Source organism: Colossoma macropomum, unplaced genomic scaffold, assembly GCF_904425465.1.
Source record: "Colossoma macropomum unplaced genomic scaffold, Colossoma_macropomum, whole genome shotgun sequence".
Lineage (NCBI taxonomy): Eukaryota > Metazoa > Chordata > Actinopteri > Characiformes > Serrasalmidae > Colossoma > Colossoma macropomum.
Window position 1 is genome coordinate 26,666,520 of NW_023494805.1, and position 19,568 is coordinate 26,686,087.

The 19,568-nt window shown below is 39.5% G+C and overlaps 1 protein-coding gene across 4 annotated transcripts in view; it reads right to left on the bottom strand.

Moving 5' to 3' along the window:
• Nucleotides 1–15,055: 15,055 nt before the first annotated feature.
• si:ch73-335l21.1 (insulin receptor substrate 1-B) overlaps nt 15,056–19,568 on the bottom strand; it is a 63,396-nt gene continuing 58,883 nt past the window's right edge. For all 4 annotated transcript variants that reach the window (XM_036596471.1, XM_036596474.1, XM_036596472.1 and 1 more), the window contains exon 3: nt 15,056–17,551. In XM_036596471.1, the coding sequence (XP_036452364.1) occupies nt 17,544–17,551 (8 nt within the window). In that variant the 3' untranslated portion in view covers nt 15,056–17,543. The remainder of the gene's footprint in view (nt 17,552–19,568) is intronic.

The following is a 19,568-nucleotide window of genomic DNA, read 5'->3' on the forward strand; positions in this document are numbered from 1 at the left end:
TTTTTTTTATGCCGTGGACATGCTTCCAGATAAACACAAAGCTGAATTAAATCAGCCTTAAAGCGATTTGCACTGGTTGACGTAATTCCCAGCCAGGGGCACTGCCAGGGATTTTGGGCTCCATGAAAAGATATCACATTGGGCCCCACCACCTCACCACCACAGGCCTCGCCAATCCTGAAAATATGACACTGTACAGACATGCATGCAACATTCTGCATACAGTGGAATTCACTATTAGACCCCACACTGATACCCTCTATCAAAGGTAATAGCCAAGGGCCATCTTTTACAGTAGAAATTGAGTTTTAATGTAATTTTAAATGTAATTTTTATCATTATGCCAACTGACATGTCATACAACACAATGCTGCTCATCCCTTTCTTCAGATACACAGCCAGGCCTGGTTCTGTGTTAGGGGTATGGGGATGGGGAGACAGGGCTGGTTCAGTGTTAGGGGTATAAGGATAGGGAGACCGGGCTGGTTCTGTGTTAGGGGTGTAAGGATAGGGAGACCAGGGCTGGTTCTGTGTTAGGGGTATGGGGATGATTAGACAGGGCTGCTTCTGTATTAGGGGTATGGGCATGGGGATACAGGGCTGGTTCTGTGTTAGGGGTATGGGTATAAGGAGAGAGGGCTGGTTCTGTGTTAGGGGTATGGGGATGGGGAGACCAGGTTGGTTCTGTGTTAGGGGTATGGGGCATGGGGAGACTGGGTTGGTTCTGTGTTAGGGGTATGGGGATGGGGAGACGGGGCTGGTTCTGTATTAGGGGTATGAGGATAGGGAGACCAGGCTGGTTCTGTGTTAGGGGTATGGGGATGAGGAGACAGGGCTGGTTCTGTGTTAGGGGTATGGGGATGAGGAGACAGGGCTGGTTCTGTGTTAGGGGTATGGGGATGGGGAGACAGGGCTGCTGAGCCTGAAGCTGCATCTGTTGGATATGGCATCAGGCAGGCGCAGGAACAGCTGATTCAGTATGAACAGCTTGCTAAAAGTTTGTCTGCATTTATTAATGGTGGCTAAAAAAGAGGAGCAAAACGTAACACTCAGAATATTCTGTAAGGATATTAAGTTACTGTTAGGAGAGCAAAAATAACTTAAGCCTATTAGCTAACAGGCTAATGGCTGATTCACTATACCCACCTTTCACGTGTTGCTTGCACTTATAAACGAAAATAAATAAATTACGTGCTTTTGCGTTTGGCACGGCCGGGTAATGACGTTTGATCCAGGCCTTAGTTTAGGGCTGGAACTAAACTCTGCTGGACTACACAAGTAAAAGACCAGTCTTAGACGAACCTAAACCTTCAAAGCCAGGGGTGCGTCCGAATAGTCGAATGAAACTTAATTTCCTATCTGCTTCCCTTGCCGTTGGTTGATTCGCAAACCACGTGGATCCACATGCTCGTCAGCCCAATTTTGAGAGCCCATGGGTTCCCTGGTCAGGAAGATTCATTCAGTTCTTCGGACGCTTCCGGGAGTGTATTCAATCAGCAGCATGTTCACTAAGTAAATTAGTGTTTTCTTAGGTGGTATGAAGGCTAATTAACTCAGGGGGGTATATTTGGGACGTAGCAGGTGACGAGTTCACAAAAGGAGGATCTTCCCTTTCACCCCCCTTTTGCCCGTCACGGTGTGGTGTGGTGTGCTGTGCTGGGCTGGTTCATTGACGATGCTTCCTGGACACCATTTAAGGCACGTTTTGCCTGTAATTGCACCTTAAATGGAAATGAAAAACTTTTGTAGCATGTACACGGAAAATGTTTTTTACGGCACTCTAGCAACTGACATTCTTTATCCCACAGACTGGCACTGGTTTATTTGTTTTTCCTTCTGGGAAAATATGATGCTGCACCGCCATCAATAGGTAAGTTATTTCCAGACATATATGCTGGATTCTGAACGCAGCTATAGTCTAATAGGTATCATACTTTAGAGTGGATGAGTTTGACTAATGCTGATCTTTTATCATTAAAAGTGCATTGCATGCATTTTTTAATGCATTTCAAAAAGAATGTGAACCTGTACGTAGTGGGTTCAACTAGATCAGTGTTTTCCAGCATTTTTGTTACTAAAATATTCATATTAAGAATTGAGCGAAGAGGTGTTTGATTAATGCAAATCGATTGAATCTTAAAGGTGCAATTCATGCTTTTAATGCATTTCGCGAAGAATGTTACCTTGTACTGAGTTACTAGGTTGAACTAGATCACTATTTTTCTCAAAACAAAAATGAGTTGGCAAGGTCTGGACTCAACTCTAATTTTGTTAAAATAGTTGGCCTGTGTATATAATAATGCTGTAACTTGTGCTGTAAAGCTCATGTATGTATATATGTTTAAGCACAAATATATGCTTTTACCATCAGCCAGAAGCATACAATACATCAATGGAGATAAAAATCTTACAGAAGAGCTGAAAAATGTGGAGAATTCCCAAAATGTCTACCCATCCAGCCACCACCACTCTGTGCCTGTCAACACAGATGTTAACTCTTCTGAGAGATCTGCAGCCAAAGCTTTGTCTGCAAATAGCAGTATTGTTTCCATTTGGAATGATGATATCTTTAATGGATATATTACCTCCCATGTCTACAGTACTTCATCAAATGGACATGTATTAAGTTCAGTCAGCCCTTACCCAGACTCCAGTGGTACACTACCTTCAAGAAACATTAATCGGATGAACTTTGTGAGTGTTAATAGCAATTACAAACCACACAGAGTCAGTCCAGTTGACACTGGTCACATTGAGGGTCCAGACAATTTAAACCAGCACCAATACAAGAGGCATGTGACGGGTAGAACTCCACTCCGTCACCACCAGACTGGTGGAGATCAACATGGTGGAAGAACAACAGATTTATTTAAACATACTATAAAAATAAATGAGAATATTTCTATCGTAAGAGGTATCAGGCAGCATATCAAACCAACACAAAATGTGTCCTTGTCAGAGTTAAAGCTAGTCCTCAGCAATTCGTCTGAGCATTTGAAGATTATGAATCTGTCAAGTAAGTTTGTTCCTCAGCACCATCTTCAAACAGCACAAAGACCATTTATTCAAGAGTCTTGGAAATCATATACAGATCATGTTCAGGCCATAAAAGGAGCCCAGTCAGTCTCCTTTAGGTCTAAACAGGGAGAACAAACATCATCTGAGAGGGACACTACCCAAAGTGGAAACCAGACAGTTAATTATAAGGCTACAAATTTCATAAGGGTTAAGACCAGCCATGCATTCAAGGGCTATCATCCACTGGTGATCACCAAGACCAATGGTCAGGATCAAATTCAAGACATAAGTAGGACAAGTCAGCCTGGCCCTTTTGCTACACATTTGCCCACCCCAAACTCTATGACAAGCAATGGACTATTTTCTTCTCAACGCTTACCATCAGCTGGCATTAATGGCGTCCAGGCCCAGCAGAGCCAGAGAAAGCCAAATGCAACAATATATACCACTCCAGCTCCCCAACTGGTGTGGAGGTACCCTTATAGATCAGAAAGTGAAGGCGATAACACAAAGTCCCTTGACAGCCCTCCAGTGACTCTCAGTCCTTCAAATTACACAAGCCAGCCACATTTCAGAACACTTGGTGGTCTTCAGGATATTTCTGCTACTCAAAGAACAGGAACAGTACAATGGCTGGTCATAAAGCCCAAACCTGCATCCAATAGCGCAAGGGATACTGTCCACCACAGAGCCCATCTATCTTCTAGTATTCATCACTTTTCTGATGCAAAACAGAGCGTAACAAAGAGCATCCCAGCGAACCAAAATCAGCCACGTTATACAGGTTCAACAAATGCCCATGCTGCCAGAGACTTCACCATGAAGAGTTCTAAAGACCTTTATTACCACCCACAAACGGTACATGACCAACAGGCTCTGAAATATGGTGAACCAAATAAGGGAGTAGGTTTCAGTGGATTCCAAGTTGGCCAAGACCAGTCAGAAAGATCACATGAATGGACAGCAAATGTTTCTGGTCAAAACACGGAAGTCCCTTCCATAGGTAGACCAGTTGAAAGTGTCTATGAATTTGACAGTTCAACAAGGACTATGAAAAATTACTTGTCCGTAAAGTCCAGTCAGATTTCCAAAACGATTGCACCTGATGCTGGAAAAACACCTAGTCAAGATCTAAATGCAGCCTCAAAAGATGAGACCAGATATGTTTTTAATGAGTCCACCTCAATGTTTAGCCAAGTAAATACATCACCAAACAGAGATACTACAGTTGGAGACAAGGCTCCAGATGGATTCTGGAATCACTACAACCAATTAGGGTCTATTCAAAATCATCAGTCCAATGTTTTTACAAGTGATACAGCACTACAATATAGTAAACCTGCCCAAACCCTGATGTTCTCTTCAAAGATATCTCCTGTAAGAGTGCTCACTATTAAAGGTGCCTACTCATCTGATGGCAATATCCACTCTGCTCATGAATCCACAAATCATAGTGAGAACCTTTCTCACAGTTTTAGACCACAAAATGCCACAGAAGACAAGGGCAGCATTTCCTTTCCAGATTTCATTCCAGCAAGTCTTAAGCCTGTCACGCCCCAAAATGGGATTAGACACATTCAAGAAAAGATCATTAATGTTCGGCCAGCTCCAAAGGAGCTTTTTAATTCAAGTCAAGATGAGGTGAAGTCAGCAGAGGAACATCAAATGGAGAATGTTGAACATGCTAAAATTATCCAACAGTATAGCAGTCCTTTTAATATCAAGCAGAGTTCAAGGCCAACAAGTAGTGTTGTGATTCTTAAACATATTAAAGTCTATCCTAAAGACAAAAGGAAAGAGTCAGAGACTCAGTACAGCTCTGAGAATGCACCATCTCAGCCACTGATATACAGATCTCCCATTATTCGCAAAAAATCTAAAAGCAAAACATTAGTAAACGGATCAGTGGACCTCTCAAAGGATTTTACAACATCTGAAGATCATGGGAGGTTAAATCAGAGCACTGAGATAGGGGCCCAAACTGAAAAGTTACCAGCAAAAGTTGAAGTGGACCCCAGCTATGCTAACCTTACAGGGATCTTGAGAAGTGCAAATATGCCTGCCCAAACTGCAGGTACCATACAACACTTCAGTTCTCCTCAGAGACAACTAAACCAAAACTTGAAATCAATGCAGTTTTTAGATGTTGCAGGTAGTGCCTCCTTCAGTGTTTATGAGCCAAGGCTGACTAAACCAGTATTAAAGGAAATCTATGGTAGAGATGATGGTGATGATGTCCAGCCTGCCAATAGCAATGATTCTGAAGTCACACACCCTGTAGGAAATGGCTGGAGACAAAACGCTATGGAACCCACACCTACTAATCTTCATTCCTTTCCTTAAGAGGACACTGAATTTAATCAAAAAGCTGAACTATCTTTACATGGTCATTCATACTTCGCTATCAAGATTTAACCAAACCAGGATGCTCACTGAGCGTTTATATGAAAGCCTGAGGCTAAATTTACACTGCAGGATGAGAGAATGTTTTGCTCTTGTCAGGATTCATGATATTCTCAGGCCAGGTGATCATTGTATGAACTGAATGCATTGGCATACAAGTGTGGTCAAAATCAGAGCTGACTACATCTAAATGCAGAGCAAATTACAAGGAGAACTGTGTCAGTGAATGAACAGAATTGGAATCCATTGCACCTACAATTGTGCCGAACCACAATAAAGTAATGATCACAAAAATGCTTAGTTTTCTGTTTTGTCACTATAACAGGGTATAACAGGGTTCCTCACTTCTAGTCCTGGAGGGCTGGTGTCCAGCACATTTCGGTGATTTCCCAGCTCAAACACACCCATTAAACCTGGCAATTACCATATGAGTTGAACCAGGTGTCTTTAAGGAGGGAAATTACCATGCTATGCAGGACACCAGGACTGGAATTAAAGAACCCTGCTGTATAAGTACAATGTTTCAAGTAGCAAGTAGTTTTTACTGATAACCTTTTTGATTCACAGTTGCTTTTAAAGGGCCCATATCCTACATTTTACTTGTATTTTATTTTTCCCCTGAGGTCCGCTTGTAACGTGTGTGTGGTTTTATGTACAAAAACAGTCATAATTCATATTTACATTTTCCAACCTCGTTTTATCACATAGAGTTAAAAAGGCTGTTTAAGAGACTGTTCTTTTAAGAAGATATTATATGTGAATGAGCTCTATTCTGATTGGCTACCCTGTATTAAGCCTTGTTAAAAAGCAGTCCAAGCCAAAACACTCCTTATAGCTTTAGCATGAATGAGTGGGGCTAAACTACTGTAAGCTGAATAGGTGGATATATGTGTAAATGTGTTGGTTTTGGTGACATTACGAAAACAGTGAATTCAATATGGGCTGTTTTTGCAGCTTAGTTTCCATCCATGGATTGTATGGACAGGGGAGTAAATGGTACATTTGAAAATTTCTTAGTGTTTACATAGTAGGCTGCGTCCCACTTATTTAAAAAAATATGAGGAAAATTCAGTTTTCCATGATAGGGGTCCTTTACAACTTTTAACATTTTTATATTGCACTCCATCAATAATTTTCACCTTAAGAAAATCCAGTATTTTCACATGGTCCTCTAGTCATTTTCATTTATCTTTAGAGCAAAGGCTTTCTAAATTATGTAAGTACTAATGAGATATGAGGTGTTATTTCTCATTAGTCCCCATGGTCAAATTAAAGCAGGCCCAGTTTGCTGATTTAGGCCTTCAGTTACTTTTTAAGGTTCAAGAAACTCTTCGAACAGCCTGGCAAGCATGGATTGTGTTTGTGTGGGCAAATGCAATGGAAAAGTAAATTGCACCACTTTATGTAATTTTCCTTTCATGCTTTTGCCCTGATAAACAATAATATGATGCTCTCATTTAACCCATAGGACAATTCTACAGGAAAATACTCTTATTTAAGAAATTCTAATATTTCATAGGTTTCCAATTAAAACTCAAAATGAAAACTTTTCAATTATGTAACATTGGCAAAAAATCAACAAGAAATGTGTTTTAGTCACACTGGGAATAGTAAACCACCCAACAACTGGAGTACTGGGTGGGCTAAAATCAGTGTGTCAAAGAGCCACCAGATGGTGTGTGTGTGCTGTGTGGAAAAACTGCTCTCAGAGTTCTTTGGGTTCATTTTGTTTTTCATCAGTACTATAGGGCTATTGTACAGAAAAAAAGCACACATATTTGAGCAAGTTAAAATGAATGAAGACGGGCACTATTAATATTCACACCTCCAGATTCTGCCCTTGTGTTTCTAACAACCTTAATGCTTTCATGCCATAGATCACCATTTATGAACTGGCATTTTTAGAGGTCCATTAAGGGCAAATGATATGTCCATTAAAATAGTTCTCTACTTGAACAGCATATGACATACTGCTCATAAATTGCTTTAACACCTTTATTTTACTTTTACTCTCCAACAAACAGAAGTTTTTTTATCTTTCAGTTGATCAAATAACACAGTGTGCTTGTCCTCATCATTAATGACAACTAAAAGCTTGTTTCTTTGTTAGACTTAAATCAAAGTTGGTCCTGCCCCATTCACAAGTATGACCCTTAACCTTTTCCCTATTGGCAAAACCGCGCCAGAAATCCCCTTGTTCTACACCCCATCCTCAACTGCCACATTGCCTCAGCATGAGGCCGAGGCAAAGGGAAAAACTAGAGAAGGGGGGTCTGTCAATCATGACTGCATACATTGTACATTGGATTACTGCCCCTCCCCCCCATAAATGCCTGCAAAGTGGAACATTCCGTTTTCTTAAGAAGTGTCCTTTCACTGAAAAGCATGTAGAGCCTCAGAATCAAAGACTGGTTTGAATTGACATTTTAAAAAAAGTCTGAAGGGTGTAGCTCTGTTCTGTAATATGCAAACATGCAGTGCAGGATTGAAATGTGCTTGTTGCATGTTTTTCTTCCATGTGTGTAGGAACACGTCCATGCTGTCGCTTTCTCACCCCTCCCTCTATCCCTCCCTCTTTCTCATCCCCCTGCTCGCTCTCTCTCTCACACACACAGGCTGTGGGGGAATTCTGTGCCATGTGTCTGTGGGTTCTCAGGCAAGCTCTTCAGGAAAAATAAAATCTAGAGGCCCCAAAGTGGCAGCCCTCTTCCTGTACAGTTAGTTCTGGCTTTGTCATTTCAAATGCTTATCTAAACCATTTCCAGGAAAACAGTTAAATTGGTTTTAATTGATCATAAAAAGCCTATCCCATCCCAAACTCCACTCTCAGCACATTACCAAAGAAAGGCTCTATGACTTGTAGCAGTGTTTAACTCCTTTCTGGTTATATACAGTTATTTGTCAAAGTCTGAACACATGCTCTACAGAGAACATATATAATGTACCATAACTTTTGCACAGGGCACCTTTTTTACATTTTTTACCCTAGTATGTTGCATTCAGCTAATAAACAATAATTGTGAATTTGAATGTGCAGAGGTTTGTTCTCTGTAGAGGATGGGTTAACTTATTTTCACTTAGAAAATCAGTAAAACATGTTGTTTGACCAGGGTGCCCAAACTCTTGTAAGAGTAAAAAATGTAGGACATAGAAATGTTATGACAAGTAAAATGAAAAAGAAATATTTAAAATTCTGGTCTATTTCTTATTATACTGTTCAAAAACAAGCAAATATGTGACACTGACCCCTGTACAAAAAGGTCCAGTTTGTTTGAGTCTTACCTCTTCTACTGAATCTTGTGTTCAGATGACTTTCAGGTGTATTTGGTCTACTCATCAGAGGCATTCGACAAACTTATGGCATCAGTGCCCACCCGAGTGCACGCTATCATTAAAGCAAAGAGGGGACATACTAAGAAGTACAGAGGAATTACGAAATTCACTGTCATATTTTAAAGATTCTACATTTTACTCAAATTGTTATGCTGATAATTTGTAATGTAATATAATTTATAATTTATAATGGAAATATTTAGAAAACAATCCAGAATAGATGCATTGTCACAGTGAACTCAGACTTCTGGAGCCAACAATATGACCAAAAAGAGCTATATACAAATATATACAAATATAGAGAAATATATAAAACAGGTTCTCCATAATGTATGCACAGTGTGCATAATAATAATAATAGGCCTGCTGCTACTATTACTGCTGCTGCTGCTACTACTACCACTATAAAAGGGTGATTCCATGATGGGTGGCATTTAACCTTTGTAACTCTTAAACATTAAGCTTTATTATTTTTTTTAACATGCATTTAACCATTCAAGAAATGGGTTAACCCATCTCAGGAAAAACTGTTTTTTTACGAGGTTTCTTTGCTGACAGTGGCTTAATTTTTGCATAGAATTAGAAAATACACAGAAAGTGGTTAACTAGTATCCATGCTAATGGCATGAGGACATTAAGGACATTCTACTTATTTTGTTAAAGGTTTTTAATGATGAATAATTTACTTCTAGTCTGTAATTTAGGTAACATGGTTGTACTTTCTAAGTGACCTTGTCAGTTAATACCACACTATCATTGAAAGTAAATAAAAATTAATGGGAGAACTTTTCTTTCTTATGATCTTCAGGAAGTATGGGTTATGCAAATTCCTGTTGAAAATGTGCCTTGTAGAATATTGATATTGATGGGTAGATGTGTTTAGGTAACAGGGTTGAGCTGTGAATGTTGTGACACTAACTAAAATACACATTTTCTTAACATATAATGGATGACTCGCGTAAAAGGATGTTTCAAACGAGATGTTAAATAGATTCACACGTTAATGTAAAAATAATAGGATATTTGAAGTACTTATATATATATATATATATAAAGGTAAAGGTAAAGTGTAGTTATAGTGCGCTGGAGCAGACAAAATTACTGTGTTCTGAATGCTGTAAACTAGAATGCCATATATGTAAAAATAACTTATTTTCTGCAGTGCAATGGTTTAAGTGAATAATTCAGTGAAAAATGAAATGTACAGTTTTCCCTTTACCTTAAATGTGGTCAATCTTCTTTAGTTTCTCGTGGGAGCTATGAGCCTAATGTAGCTAAAGTAGCTAAAATAATGGAAGTCTGTGTCACCCAAAAGCTTGTTCTTTGACATAGACTTCTATTGCATTGCTCCAGTGCAAAACCAAACGTGTCTTGGCTCATTGACTACATTTAGAGTAAGAGGAGCATTTTCTGTGAGCCGTTCCTTTAAGCTAATTCAAACAGTTTACTGAAGAACTACTGAAGAAGCCCATTTTTTAAAGAGTGTACAGTGCTAAATGCTCTGGACACAGTCTCTTTTTGTGTTCTCCCTTAAAACCCTCCTTTACTGCTCCACATGACATAAACCTCTCTAAACATTTCCCATGGTGAAAGGTAGAGAAGCGGGAGAGGGCAAAGGAGGCAAGGAGAAAGCGCTTTTTGTTTGGTTAAGTACACCAAGTCAATGAGGCAACCAGTGGCTAATGACAGGGTATTAAAATGCATTAAAACATGATTACCTCCCGTGTCACGGGCAGTGAGCCTGCACTGTGACTGCCGTCCTCCAGACCAGCGTCTGCTGAACTCTGTCTGGCCCATAACTACTGGACGATCGATGAAAACTGAACGTTACACAGAGGCAGAGTTTATGGAGGATATGAAGAAAAGCAATGTACAAAAATCAAGCAGTAGTTATGTAAAGAGAACTGAATTAGATTTGGCTTAAATGCAGGCCTACCCTGTTGTTATACCCAGGACCTAGTTTATTTCCATCTCACACACACACACACACACGCAGTGACCTTCCTGCCTGGCTGAGCCAAAAGGGAAGCAATAAAGCAGGAAGATTTCCTGCAGTACAGCCAGTTCCGAGATTGTGGTGTTGTGTGGCTGCAAATGATGGCTATGATACAAAACAAAGGGTAACAGTTGCACCACGCTTTACAAACTTTGAAACAAGTCATTATGGGAATCTTCTAAAAGTACAAATGTTTAATTTTGATACTTGCATTGGTTTTGCCCTGCTTTTTAATATGCCTGGCAACAATAACATACAACAGCTGTACCTCAGAAGCATAGATAGCAATGAATGAACAGCTTCATCATGTTCTGTGAGGCCTGGAATGAATGATTACAAAAAACGTTTGTGTTGTTTTGGTTCTGTTTTTCTCTTCCAAAGAGGCTCAAACTCCCCAGAGTGAAATAAAGTAGCTTTACTTTTCTTCCAGATGAAAATTGGGCTCTTGTGTAATCGATCTGGTGGCCAAGGGTCAGATTTGTTTATGATATTTATATAACAGCCAGTGAGATGAAGAAACGGCAATGGCTAAAAATAGAAAAAGAAGAAAGAACAGTTATAAACATTTATTTGTTTAGGGGCTAGCTTAAAGGACCCATATCCTACATTTTTATTTTCTTTTATTTTTTCCCTGAGTTCCACTTATAACATTGATATGTTTTCAGTACATATAACATTGGTTTATGTACCAAAAACAGACAGAGCCTTTCTCTTTTACAAGATCACCTCTCTAAATCCCTTAGAATTCAACAGGCTGTTTTTTGTCACTGTGCCTTTAAGACTGATATATGTAAATGAGCTCTGTTCTGACTGGCTGCTCTGGATTGTGCCTCATTCAAAAAGAAGTCCAAGCTCAAACACTCCTTATAACTTCAGCATGACTGAATGAAGCTAGAATGTAGCATGACTAGGTGGGTATGTATGGAGCCCCGCTGGTGACATCTCAAATTAAACTAATGCGTGGCCACGCCTTATTAACACGTGGAAACGAGATCCTAATGCATGGCCACAACTTAGTAAGGTGTTGTTAGTATTTTGGACGTTTTTCCTTGGACAGAGACGATATAGTCATTACCTTGGACTGTACGTTCCCTGTAATTAGAAATAAACAGAGAAGTGTTTGAGTCAACTCAAAACACTTAAATAGAAACTAATGGGCAGGTGTGTGGAGTTTTCAGTTCTTTCACTAAGCACAGGGAAATGAGTTCAAATTATTCTCTGTGGTAATCGACCATATGCTACAGATACGGCAGCCAAGGATTAGGTTAAACAAAACATGTGACCTACGCCTTTAACATCTCATTCTAACACTTACGACTTTAATACATAGACACAGCCATCTAATGCTTGAGGCTTTCCGTAGGGCATGTTTAAGATGAGAAACTGGAACAAGAGATACATCCACCCATAAGTATAACCGGGTCAGAGATAGAATACCTTCAGATCCATGTTTCCTTCCCCCCAGGTGTTTGGGCAAGGTATACACTGAGGTCAGCACGCATGATTCTTTGTGTTCTGCTGTTGTGTGTATTGTAACACTATGCTGTTTTTGTGAACAAACTAAGGTTAGAGATGGTTGGTTTATGCTAATGTCCTTCTCATTTTCCCTAATAGTATTCACTTGGTTAGGGTAGATAGTATGACCTGAAATGCACTTTCACCAGAAGCGGGTAAAATATCCTAAACTCATGCTAAAGTAAAAGTATGTTTACTTGAATCAAATAGTGATTCAAGCTGAAGTAAAAAGTTCAGCAAAAGCAAAATGCATACAGCTCAAAGCTTAAGTATTGTGTTCTCTATAGAATGCAGTACATCCAGCATCTATCAACATATGAACTGAGGTTTGTTAGATGCTATTCTCCTCTTCATGGGATCTTTTTTGTCTAAAATAAAATCACACAAAAGTGAAAGTGTGTGTGTGTGTGTAAGTTTTGTTACTCCTCGAAATGTGATACTCTGACCACCGCAGGAAAACTACCACAGGAAAAAGCAGAGGGTGGTGAGAGTAAACAGTGGTCCAGGTGTGAACCGCGTGATTCCTGGCAGGTCAGTGTGCTACTCACCTGAGATACTGTTACAACCATAGACATAATATGAATTTATCTCTGTGGTTAGAACACCATCTGCCACCAGACACCGCCCCCCCTCCAAAACACACACAGCATAATGAATGTCTTGTGTTTTCTGAGGGCTGCTGAAGGGCTTGTCATCACTTCCATGCAGAGAGACAGGACTGTAACTAAAGGAGAGAAACAGTGATAAAAGAGAAAAGGATTCTCAGATACCACTCACTGTTAATACTGAATCAGCGCGTCTTTCAGCTGTTGCTCCGGCCTGCAGAGGTAGGGACTTTACAAGACCTCTGAAGTTGCCGCGTAGTAAATGGCACTAAGAAATTAGCAGCAGACCCTAAGTTCTGTAATTTGTGAGGTAGAACTGCCATAGATCAGACTTTTTGTTTTAGTATACCACAGATGTGGATTGAGATCTGGGGAATTTGGAAGCCAGGGCAACACCTTGAACTCTTATTCATGTTCCTCATACTATTCCTGAAGAATGTGTACAGTGTGGCTGGGTGCATAATCATTGGGGAATACCCAATATATAGTTGACTATGAGAACCGACTGTTCACTTACCATCTAATATATCCCAGACCTTGATATGCACCATCGTTATGAGATAATCAGCGTTATTCACGTCTGTTTTGGCTCATCCATGTATGTCCAAAAGTATACAGACACCCCTTCTAATTAGTGAATTCAGCTGCATTGATGACACATGCAGTTGTCACACATGATCCCCACAGAAGTCTTCCTAATAGAATTGGGTGCTGTGGAGCAGACGCACATGAGCCTAAAGCCATCATGCATCAACTAGAGGGGTATAAGCCCTCCAGCATTAGGCTCTTGAGCAGTGAAACTGTTTTCTCTTGAGTGATGGAGCTCAATGCAATACCTCTGTGATGAGTTGGAGTGGCATTTGAGATCCAGAATTAATCATCCAACATCAGTACCTGACCTCATTAATGCTTTTGTGGCTGAATGCAGTCAAACCTTCACAGCAATGTTCCAACATCTAGTGTTTATATAGTGTTTATTTATTTATTTTTAGGATCCTTCTTTGGTAAAGCATTCTTTGAAGAGTAGAGGCTGTTACTGCAGCGAAGGGGAGACAAACTCCCTATTGAAGGGTAATCTCATCAATTTTTCAATGTTTCTGCATGATTCAGTAATTGAAGCTACGTACCAAGAGGGGTTTGATGTGCAATGGTTCTTTAAAGTTGTGGTGACAGGACACAATGTCTACAAGCTAAATACTGCTATTTTATTTACTATCCAAAATGACCAGTGATTTTCCACACACCTTTTGAGTTTTTATATGTAATGTTGATGATGATAAAATAGTGGTAAATCTGGAAAAAAAAAAAAAAATTCTTAGGGAACTATTTTACTTTGCAACACTGCATGTAATTCTCTGCTTTGAACGGACTTAAAAATACATTTCAGTACGCAACAGTATCACAAAACTATCCTAAAGAGCAATGTCTCAGGCTTCAGGCAGCCTATTTATAACCATTTCATATAGCTTTCTGTGATGTAGCTTTCAGAGGCATTAAACACTTCAGACGTCTGGTTCCTATCACCACTACTGTGAACAATTCTGAACTGTTAAGTTTCTCTAGAATGGAGTATTTCACATCAGAGCTCTTTGAACCATTCTGTTTATATCTTAACTTTTTAATTATGCTGAAATTTTGAAAAATCAGTGGAATTCTCCTTTAACACCCTTAATTTCATGAGAAACGTTAGATGAGCAGGTGTCTATATACCTTGGGACATATATTTATTTCCCTTGCTTATGAATCCAATAGCACTGTTAAGTGAATCAGTCAGTATTAAGTAACTGTGTATTCTGTCAATGGTCTGATCCCCACCATGAATCTTTTACTGGACTAAAGGTCTGAAATTGTCATTGCAAAGTAAACAGAGGTTGTGCAATATGAAATCAATAATAAATTGTGGATGAGACAGACTATGGTACAGTATGTACTGGGGACGTTAGGGCCAATGCTCCATAAATGCAGCAGGTTTTCATCACACACTAGGCAGTATTCTTACATTCTGTTCCATACCAACTTTGTTTTTATGTATTTCTTGTGAAAAAAAGAATGTGTTTCATAATTGCCTTCCTTTTTTATGTTTGTTTTTTTGAGTGTGGGTGTTTCTGTCACAGGGCAGTAAGTAGGACACGTCCTTGTATGGCACCGATTTCAAAATCCAGAAGAAATCAGCACTCTAGACAAGTTCACGATATCCACATATTTTTTTTATCATTTGTTGAACAGAGCATCAAAAACATTAATAATAACACAAGTCTGCACCTCACACTGCCCTTTTTTTAAGCAACGTGACATGAATGTCTCTAAATCACAGGTAACAAAAACTCTAGCGCATTAGAAGATCACCCAGGACCTTGGTGGTAAGCTTTACTCCCCTAAGACAAAATACCGTAGTAAGAACCAGCAGCAAAAACCGTGGGAATGCCCCCGCCCCTCCAAAAAATATAGAATTTTACATCATCAGTATCAAAACCATCTGTATTCTACTCTACACAATACTGTGTATCCTCTCATAAATACGCTGCATCCTGAGGGAGATGGTGTTTGTTGCCCCATTACTGGACTCTCTTAAAGACTTCCGTGGTCATTTTTGATATTCACATTTTTCTCAGCAAAACGTCCTGCATGCAACCCATGAGATAATGCCAGATCATTAATTATACTGCTACAGATTTTTAGTAGACTGGTTGAATGGGATTTTTGCCAGCAGTAAGGCTTGTCCAACCTCGCAGCAAAATTCTGTTCCCCCTGCAAGCATATTTGTTCTGTATTTATTTTCCTGAAATAAGCCCTACCATTTAAAAGTCCTGGTGTGGCTGGGTTACTGTACTGCAGCAGTATGATGCATGAGTTGTGCGCTGTACAGTACGCACGCTGTGGCTGTGATCTGCACAGTGTCATGCGTCTGAAGCCTCTCAGGGCATGTGGGGTTGCCTGTTGTAACTCTGGATTACAAAGTAGTGGATCTTATTGTGCTGAAGTGGTGAGCCCAATCTGGATGCAATAAAGCTTATTTGTTATGCACTGTATCCAGGCAAACAAAGGATAGGCCTATGCTGCCTGGGACAGCACAGAGTTTACAGAGAAGTACTTGAGACCATCACACATGTATATAAATGCAAACTCTTGTTCTAAACAGCTTTAACATACATGTACCCCTCTTCTTCTCTGTCTCAGTCACATTATGAAGTCTTTTAGAGGCGAGTCATGGTGCAGAAACAGCTTCATCCCTACATATGAATATTATGATAGGGAAGGAAAGTTACAGAATCAATCAAATGTTACCAAATCAATCATGAAACTAAAGAGGACCCAAAGCAGATCTAGGAGTATTTGTTATACTCACATTGTAATTTTGGCATTGGTTTGTTTAGTATATAAAATAATATGGCTGCTGTAAATATTCCCTTTTTATGCTGATGAAGACCAGCTTTCTCAACACTAATTATTACCTATGCCAGTATTGAAAAAAACAGCAAATCTGGCCTTACACCAGCATAAAAAGGCTATTTTTTACTGTCCTTCCCATTCCCACCTGAAAGATAACTGGTACAGTCCACTGTGGGTTGGGTCAGCTAGTGTCCTTGCGTGCCGCATGAGGTAAGTAACAGCAGGTACCATCACAGAGCAACATCCCACCTCAGGAGTACTGCTAAAAATAGCCCATTCTGTTACACGCTACCGTTTACGCTAGTGTGAGCAGAGAACAAGCGAGAGAAAGAGTGAGAGAGAGAGATGCAGAGAGGCAGATAGGCACTGAAGTACTACTGCATAGCTTGAACGTTTAAATCACAGGAGAAGAGATAGAGAGAGAGATGAAGACAGAGGCAGAGAGATAGAGACAGAGACATGAGAAAAAAGAGAGAGAAGAAAAGAATTTGAGACAGGACTAAGAACTAAAAGACAGAATGAGCACAGAGAGAGACAGTCAGTAGTGGAGCAGGCTGTGGAGTATTGAGGCTTACGTTAAAGCTGCTATGCTAACTGACTAAGCACATCACAGGCTAATTGAGGGTCATTTTTACATCGTCATTATCATCATTCAAACTGTTCACACTATAGTACCACTCCAGACATTCCTTTACTGCTGATTTTGCCTCTTCATCAGCTCCATTCCAGCACTATTAAGAATTAAAAGCTTCTCTCTGCTCGTGCCAGTTCCTCAGAACAGAGAGTCCTCTTTCAAATAACTACAATCAAAAACAATAGGCACTTTTTTGTTTCAAATTATGTATAATATATTCAAGAACTGAGAACTTCAAGTTCAGCTATTGTCTGTTTGAATTCTTTTGTGAGCATTCAACTCCAAACAGTTCGCGCGCCTCGCTGTCAGATCTTATCGGCTCCAGGTTGGCAGGCGTCCTTCGTCATGTCCTCTGATTGGCTACAGTGCTTGTTTGTTACGAAAAACAATCTGGGCAGCAGGCAGGAGAATTCTTGCCCTCCTTAATTTTTTGGCACTTCTTCGTATTGATTGCTGCAATAAGCCAAACTAAAAACAGAGATGAAATTCTTCTCTTTTTTTTATCAGTCTCTTTCAAAAGTGCTTGAGAGGCATGTTGGACCTCGCACACCTCTCTCTCCCTGTTTCGGCTCTGAGGGTCGCACACGAGTGCGCGAGAGCTCCAGGACTTCAGTTCCCAGAATTCAAGAGTATCAGGGCAAGACATCAATCAGCATTCTGAAAAAAGAGCAGAGAAAAATGTTTTGGTGAGATTTGGCTCAGTCAGCATGAGTCTGCAAAGCGTTATGTAATATTCTGATCAAATTTCACAGCTGTCATTCACTGAGTGAAAACACTGTGTTGAATTTACGTGATGTGCGAATAACTTTTACAATTACTGCCAAAGAGACAAAAATCTAAAGCTGCTGTCATAACAAAACCTTGTTTATAACATTCCTAATTTAATGTTGTCCAAGTAGATCTGTACAACAGTATCAATGACACTGGTCATTTAGTAATCTGCCGATTATTCTGATGATTAATCAAGTCTTTTTTTAAGGCCAAACAATAAAAATGGACCTAATACAGTATACAGAGCCCTTCTAAGATTTCAAAATATTAAAAAAAATGCTCAAAAGGAATCCTTTAAAAGAAACAATTGAAATCTTTTTAAGTTATTTTTCATTTTGAAGTTTTGGTTTTATTCCAATATCGACGATATGACATTTTTAATGCAGAAGCTGCCTGTTCATAAGTAAGCTGAGTACCATCACTACAGTAATGCTAATTTGCCCTAGCTTTTATGGGAATTTCAATGTTAAGATTAGTGGCAAACTATTCACTTTTCAATATTTATTTCAAGGTTTAATATTACTTGTGTCAGCTCTACTTAAATTTAAGTGGTACTTTGTTTGCTTTGGTATATTAAGTATTAGGTAACGCCTCATATTATTGTTGTAGCCTGTAAACCATCTGCCAAGGTCTGTAGGGACCTAATTAAACAAAACCCTTTACTTTTACTTCATATACATGTATTTCAGCAAAGTACACAAAATGAACTTTAATGCTAACAGCTCCCCCCCTGTGTAGAATGGTCAGACTGCTACACATGGCTTTATAACGGCCAGCAAATATACCCCTCTGATCATTTAAACCACAAAATAACCACTAAGCCAACTCACTGAGTACACAAGTGTTATAAAGTTCTGATATGACAGCGATGATCTTTTATTCATGTGGGAAATGATGTACACACTTGAATCAAGTAAATTCTATGCAGTACTTTCTTCACTGTCATTTTTGTGGATTTTCTTTTATTGTAGGCCTCTAATTGAATAAAAGTAGATTCATATTAGTCCACTTTAATTGACAATTTGCATGTAGTTAATCTCTAAAAGCCTCATGATTGTCTCCTGAAGTGTGTTATTCTAAAATGGAGTGAGAGCTCTTAGCTGAGTAGAACTGTGATAAAACTGGCATCAGGAAAAGTAAAGATTTTGTGTCATGCTCAGGAGCCAAGCTGACCTCACGTACCACAATCAATCAGCTGTAATATGAGCATACTGTATTATAAAAATCAATATGAAGCGTCCAGTGCGGTCGTCTTTATCTGTGTGACCGTGTATAATTGCATTGCGACATTTTCTCAGGGCTTCTTTAATCTGAGTTTAAGAGGGTTAAGTGTCTATAAAGCTAACAGCGAAGAGCCAAGATGACATACAGTAACCTTGTAAGAGAGAATGTGTGGGTCTGTTTGTGTGTGTGCTTTTGTATGTTTGTGCACAGGAGTAATGAGAAGAATATTACATTTGAGCACGTAGCTGAAGGCAAGGCATTATAGTGCATGTGTTTATGTGTGTGTGACGCATGTGTTTATATGCGTCAGCTGAAGAGCAAGCAGTCTGAAAACGTGATGCTTTGGCATAAACACAATCAACACTGACTGAAAACGTGGTTAAAACTGGGCTCACAATAACGTGAGAACACCAAATACATGATTATCAAGCATCATGGGTAAAATGAAGAACAGCGTGGACTCAACCTCAGCACTCCTCCATCTTTTTCCTGTGACTAATATCCTGCCATTTTCCCTCATTACTATGCCGCAGCTGGTGAGAGTGATTTCAAAACGAACAAACAAAACCAGACGACAGGGTAAGCGGTGGGCTAATTTGTACAGAACATTCTGTGAATCTGGAAAATGTTCAAAAATTGGCCCCCCACTTGCAGATAGGGCTGTGGTCATAATATTAAC